We start from the raw sequence: 15,471 nt of genomic DNA on the forward strand, positions 1-15,471 counted from the left end.
TAACTATTAATGAGATCAGAAAAGCAAGACCATATAATGAACTTTTCTTGATCCCAAATTAAAATATCCATCATACTCAATCTCATCTGCCAACAGGTTCTCACCAAATACTTTCATTATAGTATCTAAACTTAAATAGATTTGTTAAATCCCCAGTTTTATCAAGTCTATACACAGATTTAGCTTAAGGGCCAAAAGTAGTAAATATTACATATGCTTTTGTGTAAAAAAACTATACCCTAATGGAAGCAATATTCCAGACCATAGAATTATGGTAACTATGGTGTATGTAAGTTAAGCTTACAGGAGCAAATGAAACTGCATAACTAGCAATTTGAAATCTTCCACACTGACTGGGTACAGTGGCTCACGCTTGTAATCCCAGCACTTTGGGAGGCCGAGGCAGGTGGATCACCTGAGATCAGGAGTTCGAGACCAGCCTGGCCAACATGGTGAAACCTCGTCTCTACTAAAAATACAAAATTAGCTGGACATGGTGGCACATGCCTGTAATCTCAGCTACTTGGGAGGCTGAGGTAGAAGAACTGCTTGAACCTGGGAGGCAGAAGTTGCAGTGAGCCGAGATCACGCCATTGCACTCTAGCCTGGGCAACAAGAGGGAAACTCTGTCTCAAAAACAAAACAAAAAATCTTCCACACTTAAACAGAATTTTTATTTTTTCATATTTTCAGTAATGAGAAATTACTCATTAATTTCTGCAGTATAATCTACTCTTTCCTTACTAAATTCAACTAGAGAAAGATTATATTTTTCTAAGGATTCGTCATTATTTTCCATATACCTAGTCAATTACAACAGTCAGAGATAATCTTTTTTGAATGATTTTGAATGTTCAAGGTAATAGAAACGATGTTTTTCTATGTAGTGCAAATGATACCTTTCAAACAGCAGGGCATAACGCATGTTTCCTCACTTTCATTTATACCACTTATAAGAATTTATTTGCTTTTGTATTAAAAGCTGAAATGCATATCAAGTTAGATTTTTATTTCTATCAATCATAATTATAGTTGTCACTATTTTGATAAGGCTACGTCATAACTTACCAAAGGAAAGAGACAAGTTAACAAATACTTTAAGAAACCACTAATATCTAGACTTGACTTTTAAAATTAAAAGCCTCACCCATTTACTCATTTCAGAGGGTCAAAAGATAACAATCACAGAAGGATGGTCAGCATAAGCACTACCCTTTTCTAAGGTGCTTTCTCCATTTCACAACGACTCCATTCACTTAACAACGTTTCCTTCTCTACTATTACTTTACAAACAAGTATCTCCTACATGCCAGACATCATACAATGTCCTTTACATACATTATATCTCAATCTCACAATCTTGCAGAATTATTATTCCCACTTTTAGAAAAACTGATACTCAAAAAGATAAAGAAATTTGCCTACTATCACAACGGCTAAAAAGAGAGAGATCTAGGAATGAAGCAGGTCTTTCCAGCTTTAAAGTCACTCTACCTTCTAGTACTCTCAGTTACCCCAGAAATCCAGACCATACAACTACTTCCATAATTGATCAACTCTCCCTGAAAGGGAAATACATTGCACACCTAGCCTTCTGGGGAAAGAATCCACACAACAAACATACGTTTGAAGCATCCACAAATATTTTAATCTAACAGTATCTTCTATTAACAGTTTACAAACATGTATATTATCTCTTTAAATCATCATAGAAACTCTGAACGTGAAGTAGGAATTACATTATCCCTATTTTATAAATGAAAAAAAAACTTTGCAGTCTCTGGCATACAGTAAAAGGAAGAATATTTATTAAATGAATAAGATTCAAATAAGCTAAGTGATGTGTCCAAATTAATGGCAGAACAGAATTCAAACCCTGATCTCCTTTAATTCTAAAACCAATGGACTATACAACAAAACACAACTCCCTCCATAAGCTTTTTTCAAAATAATATAGCAAATTTATGTATAACACTAATTAAAATACAGTTATAAAACAGAGCTAAGCTGATAACTTATTCACTTAACAGTCACACCTTTAAGCTGTTTTTGTTGGCATAATGACAATGTAATTATTAGGATAAGAAGACCACAGACCACAGGGGCCGGAAGCTGGTCATGTGAACTCATTACATCAGTGCACACAATTTTAATACCCTTGGACAGACAACTTGAAAGTTTCAAAAAAAGGATATCTATGTAGTCATTCACTCATTCACTCAGTCCCTCATCTTAACATTTATTGAGCACCTATTATGTGGCAAAAACCAGGAGAGTTTAGGTTCTTATAATGCACTAAAGACACATTCAGTCTCATTAGTTACCCCAGAACTAAGCAGGAGAGGTCTTTATCTCTATCTGATATGTGACAAAATGGAAACTCAGAAAGGTTAAATAACTTTTTGAAGTTACGTGGTCAAGCTAGGAGTTATTTCCAAGTGGTAGAATACATCTACGCATGTGGTATCTTTTCTTTCTATATTTCTATGAACCAGGAGTCTACCACTCTACATCAGGATTAAACAAAAAGAGCCCAATCTTACATTGTTCAAAATATACACATTACTATTAAAAATCCATACACATATGCACAGAACAAAACTGAAAGGAAATACACTAAAATGTTATCAGTGGTTAGTGTATGCATTATTTTCTTCATTATGCTTTTCTGTACCACGAAAGTGTTATCACTTTCGGGAATCAAAAAACACGTCAGGAAATCTTTTGGTTTAACATTTTAAGTTACTACAACAGTATTTTTCACACTGCAAGTTGGGACCCCTCCTGTAACAGAGAGAGAATCAAAACAACCAAGGCTACTCCCAACAGAGGCAAATGGGGCAAGGCTGAAGAGATCAATAATATCAGCCACCCAGTTAGGAAGTTCTTCCCTACTGAGTCAGATCAGCAATTTTTAAAAAATAAAATAAAGCACAGAAGAGAAAAAGAAAAACAATTATCAGTAAACAACATACATAGTAAGGGTAAGTACACTTTTGCAAAATATGTTTTAGCTAAATGACTTCATCTTCGAATATGCTGTATCTTATTCACTATATGACAATCACGTTGCTCTCCTTGCTATTTCTTGAATATGCCTGGGACACTCCCACATTAGGGGCTTTGCACTGACTAATGGCCCTGCCTGGAAGGCTCTTCCTCCAGGAAATCCAAATGACTAACTCCCTCACTTGCTTCAAGGCTCACCTGTCCAGTGATGCTTACAAACTACAACTCCCCTAATACACTCCTGATCCTCCTCACGTAAGCCCTACCTTTTCTTTTTCCACAGTACTTAAATTGTTATTAAGCACTTACTCTATAATAAGGCATTATACAAGAAACTGAGATCTAAGAATGAGAAAAGGGGATACCTTTCACCACTTTTTGTTTCATAAAATCATAATAGTAGCATGGAATAACACCACCACTTAGGAGTCAGACATAATACCAGTATTATTCCTCAGAAGTTAATAGGAAAATAGAGATGTTAAGAAGAAAGAAGGGTGGTGAGTAGCAGATCCAAGATTTGGGCCCAAATCTCTGATCCCTAAACTAAACATTCTTCTAAAGGTTTTCTCTTTAGTCTATATACATTCAAGTGATCATTAAGGGAAACAAATACTTCGAATCTTCCAGAAGACATCCTAAAACCAGAGTACAGGTACAAATAAACAAACTGGATGATTTCTGAAACAAATAAGAATACATGCTTTAAAAATGTAGCAGTCTTTATATTAGTCCCCTTTATCCAACCATGATCTGAAAACATTAAATGGAAAATTCCAGAAATAAACACTTTGTAAGTTTTAAATTGCATGCAGTTCTAAGTAGTGTGATGAAATCTCATACCATCTTGCTTCAAATTAGGTGGGATGTGAATCATCCTTTTGTCCAGCATATCCTCACTGTAGACACAACCCACCCCTTATCAACTGTAGTGGTATTGGAATCACAGTACTTGTGTTCAAGAAACCCTTACTTTACTTAATAATGGCTCCAAAGTGCAAGAGTAGTGATGCTGGCAATTAAGATATGCCAAAGAGAGGCCAGGCGTGGTGGCTCATGCCTGCAATCCCAGCACTTTGGGAGGCCGAGGCAGGTGAATCACCTTAGGTCAGGAGTTCGAGACCAGCCAAGCCAGCATGGCAAAACCCCAACGCTACTAAAAATACAAAAATTAGCTGGGTGTAGTGGCGGGTGCCTGTAATCCCAGCTACTCGGGAGGCTGAGGCAGAAGAATCGCTTGAACCCAGGAGGCAGAGGTTGCAGTGAACCAATATCACGCCACTGCACTCCAGCCTGGGTGACAGAGTGAGACTCCATCTCAAAAAAAAAAAAAAAAAAAAAAGACATACCAAAGAGAAGCCATAAAGCGCTTCCTTAAGTGAAAAGATGAAAGCTCTTGACTTTATATGGAAAGAAAATAAATCATATGCTGAGGTGGCTAAGATCTAGATTAAGAATAAATCTTCTATAAAGAAACTGTGAACAGTATATTTTATTATTAGTTACTATTGTTGATCTCTTACTGTGCCTAATTTATAAAGGAAACTTTATCATAGCTATGTATGTATAAGAAAAAACATAGTATATATAGGGTTCAGTATAATCCACAATTTCAGACAGACACTGAGCATCTTGGAACATTATCTCCTGTGGATAAGAGGGGACTACTGTAACTCTAAAGCAAAATTAGGGTCTCTGAAACTGTTCATTTCATTCAAAGGTTAAACTAACAAAGAACTAAGTATTTTACAACATTGTAATACTTTTGTTGTTAGCCCACTACAAGACTTCCTGTGAGGAAATAATATCCACTCCTACAGTAAAAATTCCTGCTATTTAGAAAGTTTGAGGAATGAGTCCATTTGAGTAGCTGTTTCCTAAGAAATCATTTTGACTAGCAAAAAAAAAAAAAGTAGCTATTCTTTATTCTCAGCCCTTTCAGAGGTAAAATCACTACAGAAGTGTAAGCTTATCACTGGCTAGCTGACATTTTACTGTACTTGGGCCAGAACTCTAGTAATAAGTCAAAGGAACTGAAGATGTGCAGGTTTCTTCTCTCAAGGTAACGCCAAATGACAATACATTATCTTACACTTGCAGTTGTTCTGTAAGCAAAGAGATAGACTTCAATGATGTGTTGGTAATTTTTAAAAGCTGGCATTTCCCCCTACATTATTTAAAACTTCAAATACAGAAAAACAGGCCTGGTGCAGTGGCTCACGCCTGTAAACCTAACACTTTGGGAGGCTGAGGTAGGTGGATCACCTGAGGTCAGGAGTTTGAGACCAGCCTGGCCAACATGGTGAAACCCCGTCTCTACTAAAAACACAAAAATTAGCCGGGCATGGTGGCAGGCACCTGTAATCCCAGCTACCTTAGAGGCTGAGGCAGGAGAATCACTAGAACCCAGGAGGTGGAGGCTGCAGTGAGCCGAGATCACGCCATTGCATTCCAGCCTGGGCAACAGAGTGAGACTCTGTTTCAAAAAAAAAAAAATACAACAAAACAGCTAAACAGCAGGCTTGTAAATATGAGTGCATACTGTCTATAGGACAAGAAATTTTAACTCTAACATTTTATTTTGTAGATGCATTCAGAATCCATATTCCTAATGACCTCTTTTTTTTTATTTTTAAAAATTTATTTTTCCCAGAAGGATGTCAAACATGACCTAACAACCTTTTTCTAAAATCTCTTAAATCCATTCACCAAAGGTCCCACTACTAGACTATAATAAGGAAGAAATGGAAAAAGTATTGGCATTCTACTATTCAGCCTATGGTTTTCTTTAGCTCAAATACTACTAGAATGTTTTTCTGAGATGGGTTTCTTCTGCTTTTTTGTTGCTTTTCTCTACTATATTAGCAATGTTCGTGTCTACAAATTCAGGTGACTTAAAATTAGAGTCCAATATAATGCTCAAAGTTCAACATAATGATGAAATCTCAGGTTTGTAGAAATTGCAGAGATGAATGTGGTGACCACAATATCACCAAGGATTCCCAAAGCAGTTAGAATTTGATTTCAGTCTTTGCATGGACAGAACCAAGACTCACAGCATTACAGAAGGGACTTCTCCGAAGTGGCATTCTATTCCTCTCCCCTCTTGAATGGACTAATCTGAAGGCTAGTTAGAATCCACTAAAGATCATAATTTTTATTTTTGCTAAGTTGATAACAAACTGTTTTAATGAAGTTGGCCAAAGGGTTTGCCAGTTTCTTTAGGGCCAATTCTGACATTTGGCCACGTCAGCCAACCAGACAACAATATTTCTTAAAAATAAAACAATAAAAAACAAGTATTCAATTGATAGAAACGATTTACTATGTTATTGAGAGGCACAGCCCTTTTTCTTCATTCCATTCAGGACTGAAAATAAGTTGATACATTTAACTAGTCAAGGCAATATTCAAATTCATCTTTTTCCAAGACTACTCCGATTCCTCCATTGAGAAATAATTTGTTTCTTCCAAACATCCATGGCAGTACTTCTCAAACTTTTATGTGCATATGAATCATCTGGGTATAAGTTCTTAAAGTGCAGGTTCTGATTCAGTAGGCCTGAGGTGAGGTGATCTAAAAGGTCTCATATGATGCTGATGCCTGGGTTCACAACTACACTTTTGAGTAGCAGGATCTATAACCCACTTCTACAAACACCTTTGGCATCCATTACTTTCCTTTTGGTATTCTAATTATTTACACATATATCTTCTCTCCTCATCTGAATTACTAATTTCTTGAAAGCATGATATGCATCTCAATGACCTTTTTCTCCTCCATAGCAGATTGCAAATAGACTTTCAAATGATAGGCAGAAAAGGAAAATAATAACAAAGATACAGATTAAGTTTCTGCAGCCTGGGCCATAGATGAGTTCCTCTCTATGGAATCAAAGTTAGGCTAAAAATCAATAAATGTTGCAAAAAGTCAAACTGTTTTTAATCACTCCATTGGTTAGAAGAAATAGAGTACAGCAAGAGTCAACATCAGAAAAGCTGTGACAAAAGCATGCTAAGCACGCCCCATACACACTTGCAACATGCTGACAACCTAGCAGATTTTTAAAGGAACTATCCAATCAAATAATAAGTCTATAATCAGTAGGAGCTAAAGGAATACCCTTTTGTAGTCTATCTTGAAAATAAGATAGACTACACAAAGAATCACTGAATCATCAAATCCATGTGCTTACCTTATAGACAAGAAAAATAAGTAATTTAACCAAGGTTATGATGGTTAAGTAAATGGAAGAGTTGGAACTTATATAGATGCCATGACATCTACTTTTGCATTACACTGCCTCTTAAATGGAGACTAATGAAGAGACAAAAGAATAATACCTTCCACTGTTCATAAACTCTATCTTGTGAGTACATTTATTCTGAATTACTAGAAGAAGAGTAAGTCATTTTTTGAAAAGAAGACACATAACAAGAACCCATAATACAAACATGCACACAAAAAAACAAATTATCAGTAAATATGAAAAAAATTCAACTTTGGTTGTAATCAAAGAAATGTAAATTTAAACTGTGATACCATTTTTGGTCTAGTAAATTGGCACAGATTACAAAAACACCCACTATTGATGAGAGTGTGAGGAAGTGGGCATAGTCACACACTGTTAGGAATACACATTGGTACAAATTTTCAGTAGGGCAATTTAGTACAACATATCAGAAATTCTAAATATAAGACATACCATATAACCCAAAAAATACAACTCTAGAAAAGTATCCTGAGGATGTATCTGAACATTTGCAGTGAACATCATTGTATGCATACCTTTTGTACATTTTTTATAACTGTGAAAAACTGGAAATAACCAGTAACCAAAATGTCTTAACAAATAATGAAGTAAGCTACAGTGTATTTAAAGGTTGAGCTTCTATAACGCTATTAAAAATCACAGCATACAGTTTAGAAAAAGTTTTCAATAACTGTAAGCAATTAAACATCTCCAAGGGTTTCTACAAATTTTAACCTATCAGACATATGACTGAATTCACATATGGTTGTATATTCCAGTGCTTCTCAACCCTGTGAGCATCATCATAGAATCAACTAAGGATATAAAGGGTTAAGAACTCTGTGGGCTGGGCACAGTGGCTCAGGCCTGTAATACCAGAACTTCGGGAGGCCACAGCGGGTGGATCGCTTGAGCCCAGGAGTTCGAGACCAGCCTGGGCAACATGGCAAAAGCCCATCTCTACTAAAAATACAAAAATTAGCTGGGTGTGGTGGCTTGTGCCTGTAGTCCCAGCTACTTGGGAGGCTAAGGTGGGAGCATCACGTGACCTGGGAGGTTGAGGCTATAGTGAGCCAAGATCAGGCCACGGCACTCCAGCCTGGGCTACACAGCAAGACCCTGTCTGTGGGGGAAAAAAAAAGAACTCCGTGTGCGTCTGTGTCTGTATAGTCTAGAACTAGAAGACCAACAATTCTACAGAAAACCAGGCTAGACAGGAAGACAGTTCACACAAAAAGAAATGCAAATGACTTTTACACCTAAGAAGCTTGATCACACTCATATTAAAGACAGGCAAATTAAAATACATTGAGATACCATTTCTCACCCATCAGACTGACAAATACCCAATAATTTGACGCTATACCTTTTTAATCAAGGCTACAGGGAAACTATTACATTGTTGGTGAGCTCATAAAATGGCACAACCCCTATACAGAGAGTAATTTCAAATATATAGCAATACCTACAAAGCTACATATACATTTACCTTTTGTCCTAGCAACTTCAAGTACAGAAATCTATCTCAAAGATACACTATCAAAATTATGTAGGCATAAGCTATTGTTTGCAGAGCTATTTGTAACAGCAAAAGAATGGTAACAACAGTGAATTGGTATCTATCCAGTGAAGCATAAGCAGTTAAAAATAGGCAAAATTTCTATCCCCACCTCTAGAATAAAATTTTAAGTTAAAAAAAAGGTGGGGGAAAAGTGTGACTAATAAGCTACAATTTAATCCAAGTGGAGGGAGAAACAAATATATGCCAAAATAAATACAAATAGCTTGTACATTTAAAAAAAAAAAAAAAGGAAGAAAGGAACATAAAATTGAAAAAGTTCTTTAAAAAGTATTTCAGGCCAGGCGTGGTGGCTCATGCCTGTAATCCCAGCACTTTGGGAGGCCAAGGCGGGCAGATCACCTCAGGTCAGGAGTTTGAGACCAGCCTGGCCAACATGGTGAAACCCCATTTCTACTAAAAATATAAAAATTAGCCAGGCACAGTGGCAGGCGCCTGTAATCCCAGCTACTGGGGAGGCTGAGGCAGGAGAATCACTTGAACCCAGGAGACAGAGGTTGCAATGAGTCAAGATGGCGCCACTGCACTGCAGCCTGGGTAACACAATGAGACTCCAACTCAAAAAATAAAAATAAAAAATAAAAATTTTCCTAGGTCTGGCACAGTGGCTCATTCCTACAATCCCAGCACTTTGGAAGGCAGGCGGATCAGTTGAGCCAGGAGTTCAAGACCAGCCTGGGTAATATAGTGAGATCCTTGTCTCTACAAAAACTAAAAAAAATTAGCCAGGTGTGGTAGCACACACCTGTAGTCCCAGAGTCCCAGCTACTCAGGAGGCTGAGGTGAAAGGATTGCTTCAGCCTCAGAGGTTGAGGCTGCAGTGAGCTGTGATCACTCCACTGCACTCTAGCCTGGGTGACAGAGCTAGACTCTGCCTCAACAACAAAAAAAAGAAAAAGTGTTATTTTATTAGGAGGGAGATAAGACAGTACAAGAGACAAACAAGTTAGACTTATCCAAATATAGTTAGCTTTATAGATTTAGTTTTGGAAGAGACTTTAGGTAATTATAAAATAAAAGGTAAATTTTTTAAAACTAAAAATTGAAAGATAAATGAAACAAATGAACCTAACAATATATATGCAGCTGGTGGTTAGGACCACATAAATTGAATTACAAATGTACAGGAAACACAAGGAACAGAGAAACATAAAACCCCACCACAAGGATGCAATCAGCAATACCCAGAATGTGGCAAATGCTACAGGACACAGGATCAGTTTCCTAAACAAATCACAAGAAAAACGATGAGATGGAGAGACAACCTAGGGATTTAAAAAGTTTTATAAGCGAAATATGAACCAATTGGAATAGATGGACTTTATATAGCCCTTGCTTTGAACAATGCTGTGTTTTTTTTTTTTAAAAAGGGAAACAATCAGGAAAACCCAAACACTGACCAGATATTTGATGATATGAAGGAATTTGTCAATTTTTCCAGATGTGATAATGGTATTGTGGTTTTGTTTAATTCTTACCTTTTAGAGGGACATACTTTAGTATGTCACCTGGGAAATTTTTAAACTAATTTCTGGGGTCCACAGATATAACTGACCTGGTATAGGGCCCCGATATCATTTTATTAAAACTGCCACAGATGATTCTAATGAGCAGCCAGGCTTTGTAAACTATTGATCTAGGGCAAGTTAAATCAACAAAATAAATAAAACCTCACCTAGTTATTAATCAAACTGCATGCCTCCAAAAGTACTCTTCCTGAAGACTGGAATCTGCATATATTATTAACATTAAAGGATAAAACTGACATCTCTGAATTCTACTGTGCTTATTTTTAAGGTACTTGTAACAATTAAATAAATGTTTACTTAGCTCTCAAATTTACAAAGCTACCTAAACTAAGCAAACTTTTCTTGGCTTCCTATACATATTGAACAAACCAAGAACAACAATGGCAAAACCCTTAAGTGTTCACGTGCAGGACAATTACGACTAGTAACAATTATGATCTATAAACATACTTATCAAGAGATTAATGAGAACACATCTTCAATAAAACAAATGGACTGGAGTGCTACAAATCTGAACTACAGAAGAGGTTACTTAGGGTGCATAAGACAACTTCTTTCCAATTTAGTCTTATTTCTCTTATCTCGCCTTTTCAAAACTTGTACACAACCAATGCAGGAAAAACAGGCAAGATTTCTATCCCCCTTACTGATCATTTTTCCAGCGGAAAACCCTGAATAAACCCACCTTAGATAGGAAGATAAGCAGAAAAGGGCTAATTAAATCTATCTATCTAAATATATGTAAATAAAAATCTATATAGATGCAAATAAATATATATATATAAAAGATATATATATATAAAAGCTCAGGAAAAAAAGTTATCACATTGAGCTTTTGTGTTTAGTTACCCATCCAGAAAGGCTTTGTGGCAGAGTGATATATTCCAAAATGCTTTGAGATCAGGGAAAAGACAGCTACTTGCCTCCAGAAGTTTGGGATTATGTTTCAACTGTTATCTTATATGAACACCACTAAATTTGAACAGGTCTAGTTCTTTAGGGTTGAGGTACAAAGTGCCTGAAGAAAATTATCATAGTAAGAGAATATACAGCTTTTTAGAGGAGGCCATTTAAGGAAAAAATGATGACCTCAGCTAAATGGGAACTTGGCTTTTCTATATCTGTATGTAAGAAGGAATAAACTTGAGGTCTGAGAGAGAAAGTTGGAGGAGTAGGAAAAAAGTACACCGGGGAACAAAGAGGACAAATTATTAGCGAGAATACTGTGTAAGTAGGTTCCATCAGTAGGAGAGAATTACCAGTTAAGTAAGCAACTCAAAGTTGTGATTAGACAGGATAGATGTTTTATAAATATTTGCTAACTAGCATGAGTATTAAAACTAGGTAAACCCTGTATTCCAATTAAATCTAGTTTGACTTGTAATTCTAGTTTAAAGCTTTTCTGGGGCTTTATTTTTCAGCCTTTTCATATCTACAGGTATTCTCTAACATATTTTCCAGATTTTTATGCCTTTACATTTGCTTAGAAAGATAATTATACAAAATGCTTAGATTTTAGTTAAATCTAGATTCTATTTGGGAAAAAACTCATATTTAACAAGATTAGGTTTTTCTATAAAAAGCATGAGTTATTCCAAAATAAATTATTTCTTCTTCATAACTTAGCTTTACAACCAAACCATACCATTTGAGGAAAGTGCATCTGATATAGCTTGCCTGTTCAGTGTCTCAACTTTTCTTTCCAATGTCTTAAGATTTTTGCCCTATTTTTTTGATTTCCTAAAAGTGCACACAATTCATAACTCAGGCCATTTTGTGGATAAGAAAAAGATTAGTATCCAGTCTTCTTAAGGAGAGAGTGGTCTCTAATAATGGTATTATTCTAACACTTCTAGAAGGAAAAATGTATCACAGTGTATAATGAAATCACCAAGAAACAGCACTATACAGAATATTTTCCTCGATACAGAAGTCATTCACTATTGTATACTTATAAGAAGTGGCAATAAGACACTCTATCATTTAATATTACAATGTTTATACACAACTTTTTGTTCTCAAAAGTACTTTGACATGCCATTTAGTTTTTCACAGTGCTTTTTCTGAAAAGGTCCAAGTGACAAAAGAAAAGAAAGAACTATTTCAAACACAAATATTAAACATTTAATGGGATATGGCGGAATAAGCACTGCAAGTCAAAAGACCTGTTTCTAATCCCAGCTCTGCCTGTAACTAGCTGTGTGACTTCATATGCGTCACTAAATTGTTTCTTAAATTGTAAAGAAAGCAGTTCTTAATGTTTAAATTTGAATTTCTAAAAATCCACTACAATTAAGGTATTTTCAAATATTACATTATAATAACAGCCCAATTAAATATAAGCCATTTTGCCATATGTGTTTAGTCCTTCACTTTTGTCTCAATTTGAGCTGAAGCCTGGATCAATTAGTCTGCACACTCAAGACGTACTCTGGGGCAAGAGGGACTAGGGAAAGATTCTTTTAAGATGGGATGATGCTGAGCAGGTTAGGCAGTTAGGAATGAATGCATATTCAAATAAGGCGCAATGAAGAAATCTGCTTCCATGGGGAAATACGTTGCAACAAGATTTGAGGGAGGCCTTGAGCTGAGATTGTCAGGTAACTACACCTTCCACCCTTCAAACTCTTTTCTCCCAGTGGAATCCAAACCAGTCTCCAGTTCCGGGTTCCCAACCAATCGCATCAAGCCACAACAGAGGGATCTGCCAACCCGGGCACCGCTTCAGGGATCTAGACACAGTGAGATTCACACAACCCCAGCACCTGTCGACCTCACACTCTTCCCAAATGGAGGGGGTGGGAAGGAACGCTAGGTCTATGCTTGGTCTTTTCCGATTCAAGCTACCACCAGGTCCACTAGCCCTCGAAACTGAAACCCCCGGACTTCGGGGAGAAGGGGAAGCTCCTACGCCGTGACTACGTATCACTCCTTCAGGGCTAATTCTTCCATTCTCCCCCGACCCTGGTTTCTCAGGCCTCGGGGACTCCGCGCCTGGAAGCCGACAGGCGAGAGTGAAGGCAGCGGGGGAGGGTGCACTCCAAAACACTGGAGGAAAAAACGGGAAAGCAGGGGCAGGAGTAGCAGTGTTCCCCCTGGGCGAGGGCCGGAGGCCGTTCGTGCGTCTGTCGATGGGTCTGTCATTCCCTCACTCACCAGGAGCAGAAGGGAGCATCTGAGGTCGGGTAAGGATAGGAAGACGGCAGGATGCATGGTAACGCTGGGGTCCGCGGCAGGGACGGGCGCTGGCGGCTGGGACTGGGCTGGGTTGGGTTGGGTTAGGAAAGGGCTGGGCTCCGGGAGCCGGCGGCAGCGGAGGATTCTCCAGGCAGCTGCACCTCGTCCTCTCGACCCGGGCTCCAGCGGCGAACACCCGGGACAACTTCCAGAGAGGCCTCTCACACCCTCACTTCCGGGTCCTGCCCACCTCGGTGCACTTCGGAAAATGTAGTCCTGCGCTAGCCTTACCCGGCACGTCTTCCGTCACCTAGAACTTCCTTTCCCATTGGGCTCTCGGCCCAGGTCCACCGAGTCGTCTACGCGCGGGGTCCTGTGGGATAGAAGGGCGGAGGGCGGGTGTACGCGGTGCTTCAGAGGATGGGAACTACAATTCCCAGAAGGATGTGCGGCCGAAAGCCTCGGGCGGCCTTTTGAGGGGCTCGGCTAGCTTCAGCGCCGTGGGGTCTGACCTGGCTGGGTGTAGTGTCCCGGCCCGGCAGGAGGGGCGGCCTGGTCCGGGTTGCGCCTCCTGGAGCCGCCCCCGGGACGTCAGTCCTGGAGGAGGCGAGGGTGAGTAGGAGGGGGCCTGGCTGGGGAGGCTCGGATCATTCGGTCCGCACCGCCTTGGCCCCTGCTGCAGACTCACGGCCTTCCTGGCCTAGGCTGTGGCTGAGCCTCTATCATTGGCCTCCTCGCCCGCTGCCTCTTCTTTCTGCTCTAATTCCTGCATTATAAAGTCAGAGCCACCACTCGGGGCCTTAGTTGAATGAGTCAATGACTTATCCCTAATTGTCTCTGAGGGCTCCTGTAAGGAGTAGATGTGGTACGGGATGGGATAGCACGTCGTAAACTGGAAAACTGTGAGTGATTGCTGCTAAGGCGTGGATCGCTCCTCCAGTATAATTACGAAATTCCTTAGCAAAGCAGTCGAGGATCTTAACTTGGCCCCAGGTAGTTCTGCGGCTTCTTCTGCAAACACTCAGTGAGGTCCAGGAGCCCACGCGATCTCTGCTTAGTACCCAGGAGGCACACTGTGCTTTTGTGGTTCTCCCTGCTCCCGCCTTTGCTTCAGCTTTCCTGCTGCCTGGAATGGCCTTACCCCGTTCTCTCTCTGGAATGCTATCTTAAATGTCACCACCTCTGAGAACTTCCCGACAACCAACCGTTTAGTCCTAATCAGAATTACTCTTCCTGTGAGTGTGACTGCAGTACCCCTAGTTTTGTACGGTTATAATTGTTAGAGCATTTATTACACGGGCTTGTTGTATAATTAGGCAAGGATGATGACACCTTTGCATTTTATAGCACTTTAACAGAGTGGTTTTGATTTTTATCTATAAAAAATGATTTTTTTTAAAGGGGCAAAAAATACATTTTTTCTTAAGAAAAAAAGAGCCCTAGATAATGGCTTTCTCAGGGTGACAAAATTAGACAGTGGCAGAGCCAATACTCTTAGCAAGGCTGCCTAACTCCTAGACTAGTGCTCCTATCTCTTGTCCACGCCCCTGACAGAGCCCAAAGATAGTTGAAATGGGAAATTTTAAAAGAGCAGAGACTTATAAGTATGAACTCATTATTCAAGAAATTACACTTTGATCCTGCTCACTTTTTGGACTTAGCACTCAGGCTGTGACCTTTCATCCAACAAACATCTACTGAGTACCGGCTATATACCTGTTACTGTGCTAAGTGCTAAGAATTATGAAGTAAAAAGTATATATATATAATATATATATAAAATATATATATACACACACATATATATCTAAAACAGAGATCACATTTTTAGTGTGTTTTTCAAAGGGTATAGATAACTTTTTTTGTGGTTCTGATGTGCCTAAAACTCTGATCACTTAGAATGAAAAATGACAGGTCTTAGAGT

At 38.7% G+C, this 15,471-nt stretch overlaps 2 protein-coding genes across 7 annotated transcripts in view; one reads left to right on the forward strand and one right to left on the reverse strand.

The window, feature by feature from the left end:
* ERP44 (endoplasmic reticulum protein 44) overlaps positions 1-13,937 on the reverse strand; it is a 114,002-nt gene extending 100,065 nt beyond the window's left edge. The window contains exon 1 of the mRNA XM_054502122.2: positions 13,527-13,937. Coding sequence (XP_054358097.1) covers positions 13,527-13,583 — 57 coding nt within the window. The 5' untranslated portion in view covers positions 13,584-13,937. The remainder of the gene's footprint in view (positions 1-13,526) is intronic.
* Positions 13,875-15,471, forward strand: part of INVS (inversin) — a 208,053-nt gene continuing 206,456 nt past the window's right edge. For 4 of the 6 annotated variants that reach the window (XR_010123347.1, XR_010123346.1, XR_010123345.1 and 1 more), the window contains exon 1: positions 13,967-14,159. The gene's annotated coding sequence lies outside the window, so the exon portion shown is untranslated. Of the gene's footprint in view, positions 14,160-15,471 lie in introns of all 6 variants that reach the window. The other 2 variants (XM_063649760.1, XM_063649759.1) reach the window with 2 other exon arrangements.

Source organism: Pongo pygmaeus, chromosome 13 (genome assembly GCF_028885625.2).
Source record: "Pongo pygmaeus isolate AG05252 chromosome 13, NHGRI_mPonPyg2-v2.0_pri, whole genome shotgun sequence".
NCBI lineage: Eukaryota > Metazoa > Chordata > Mammalia > Primates > Hominidae > Pongo > Pongo pygmaeus.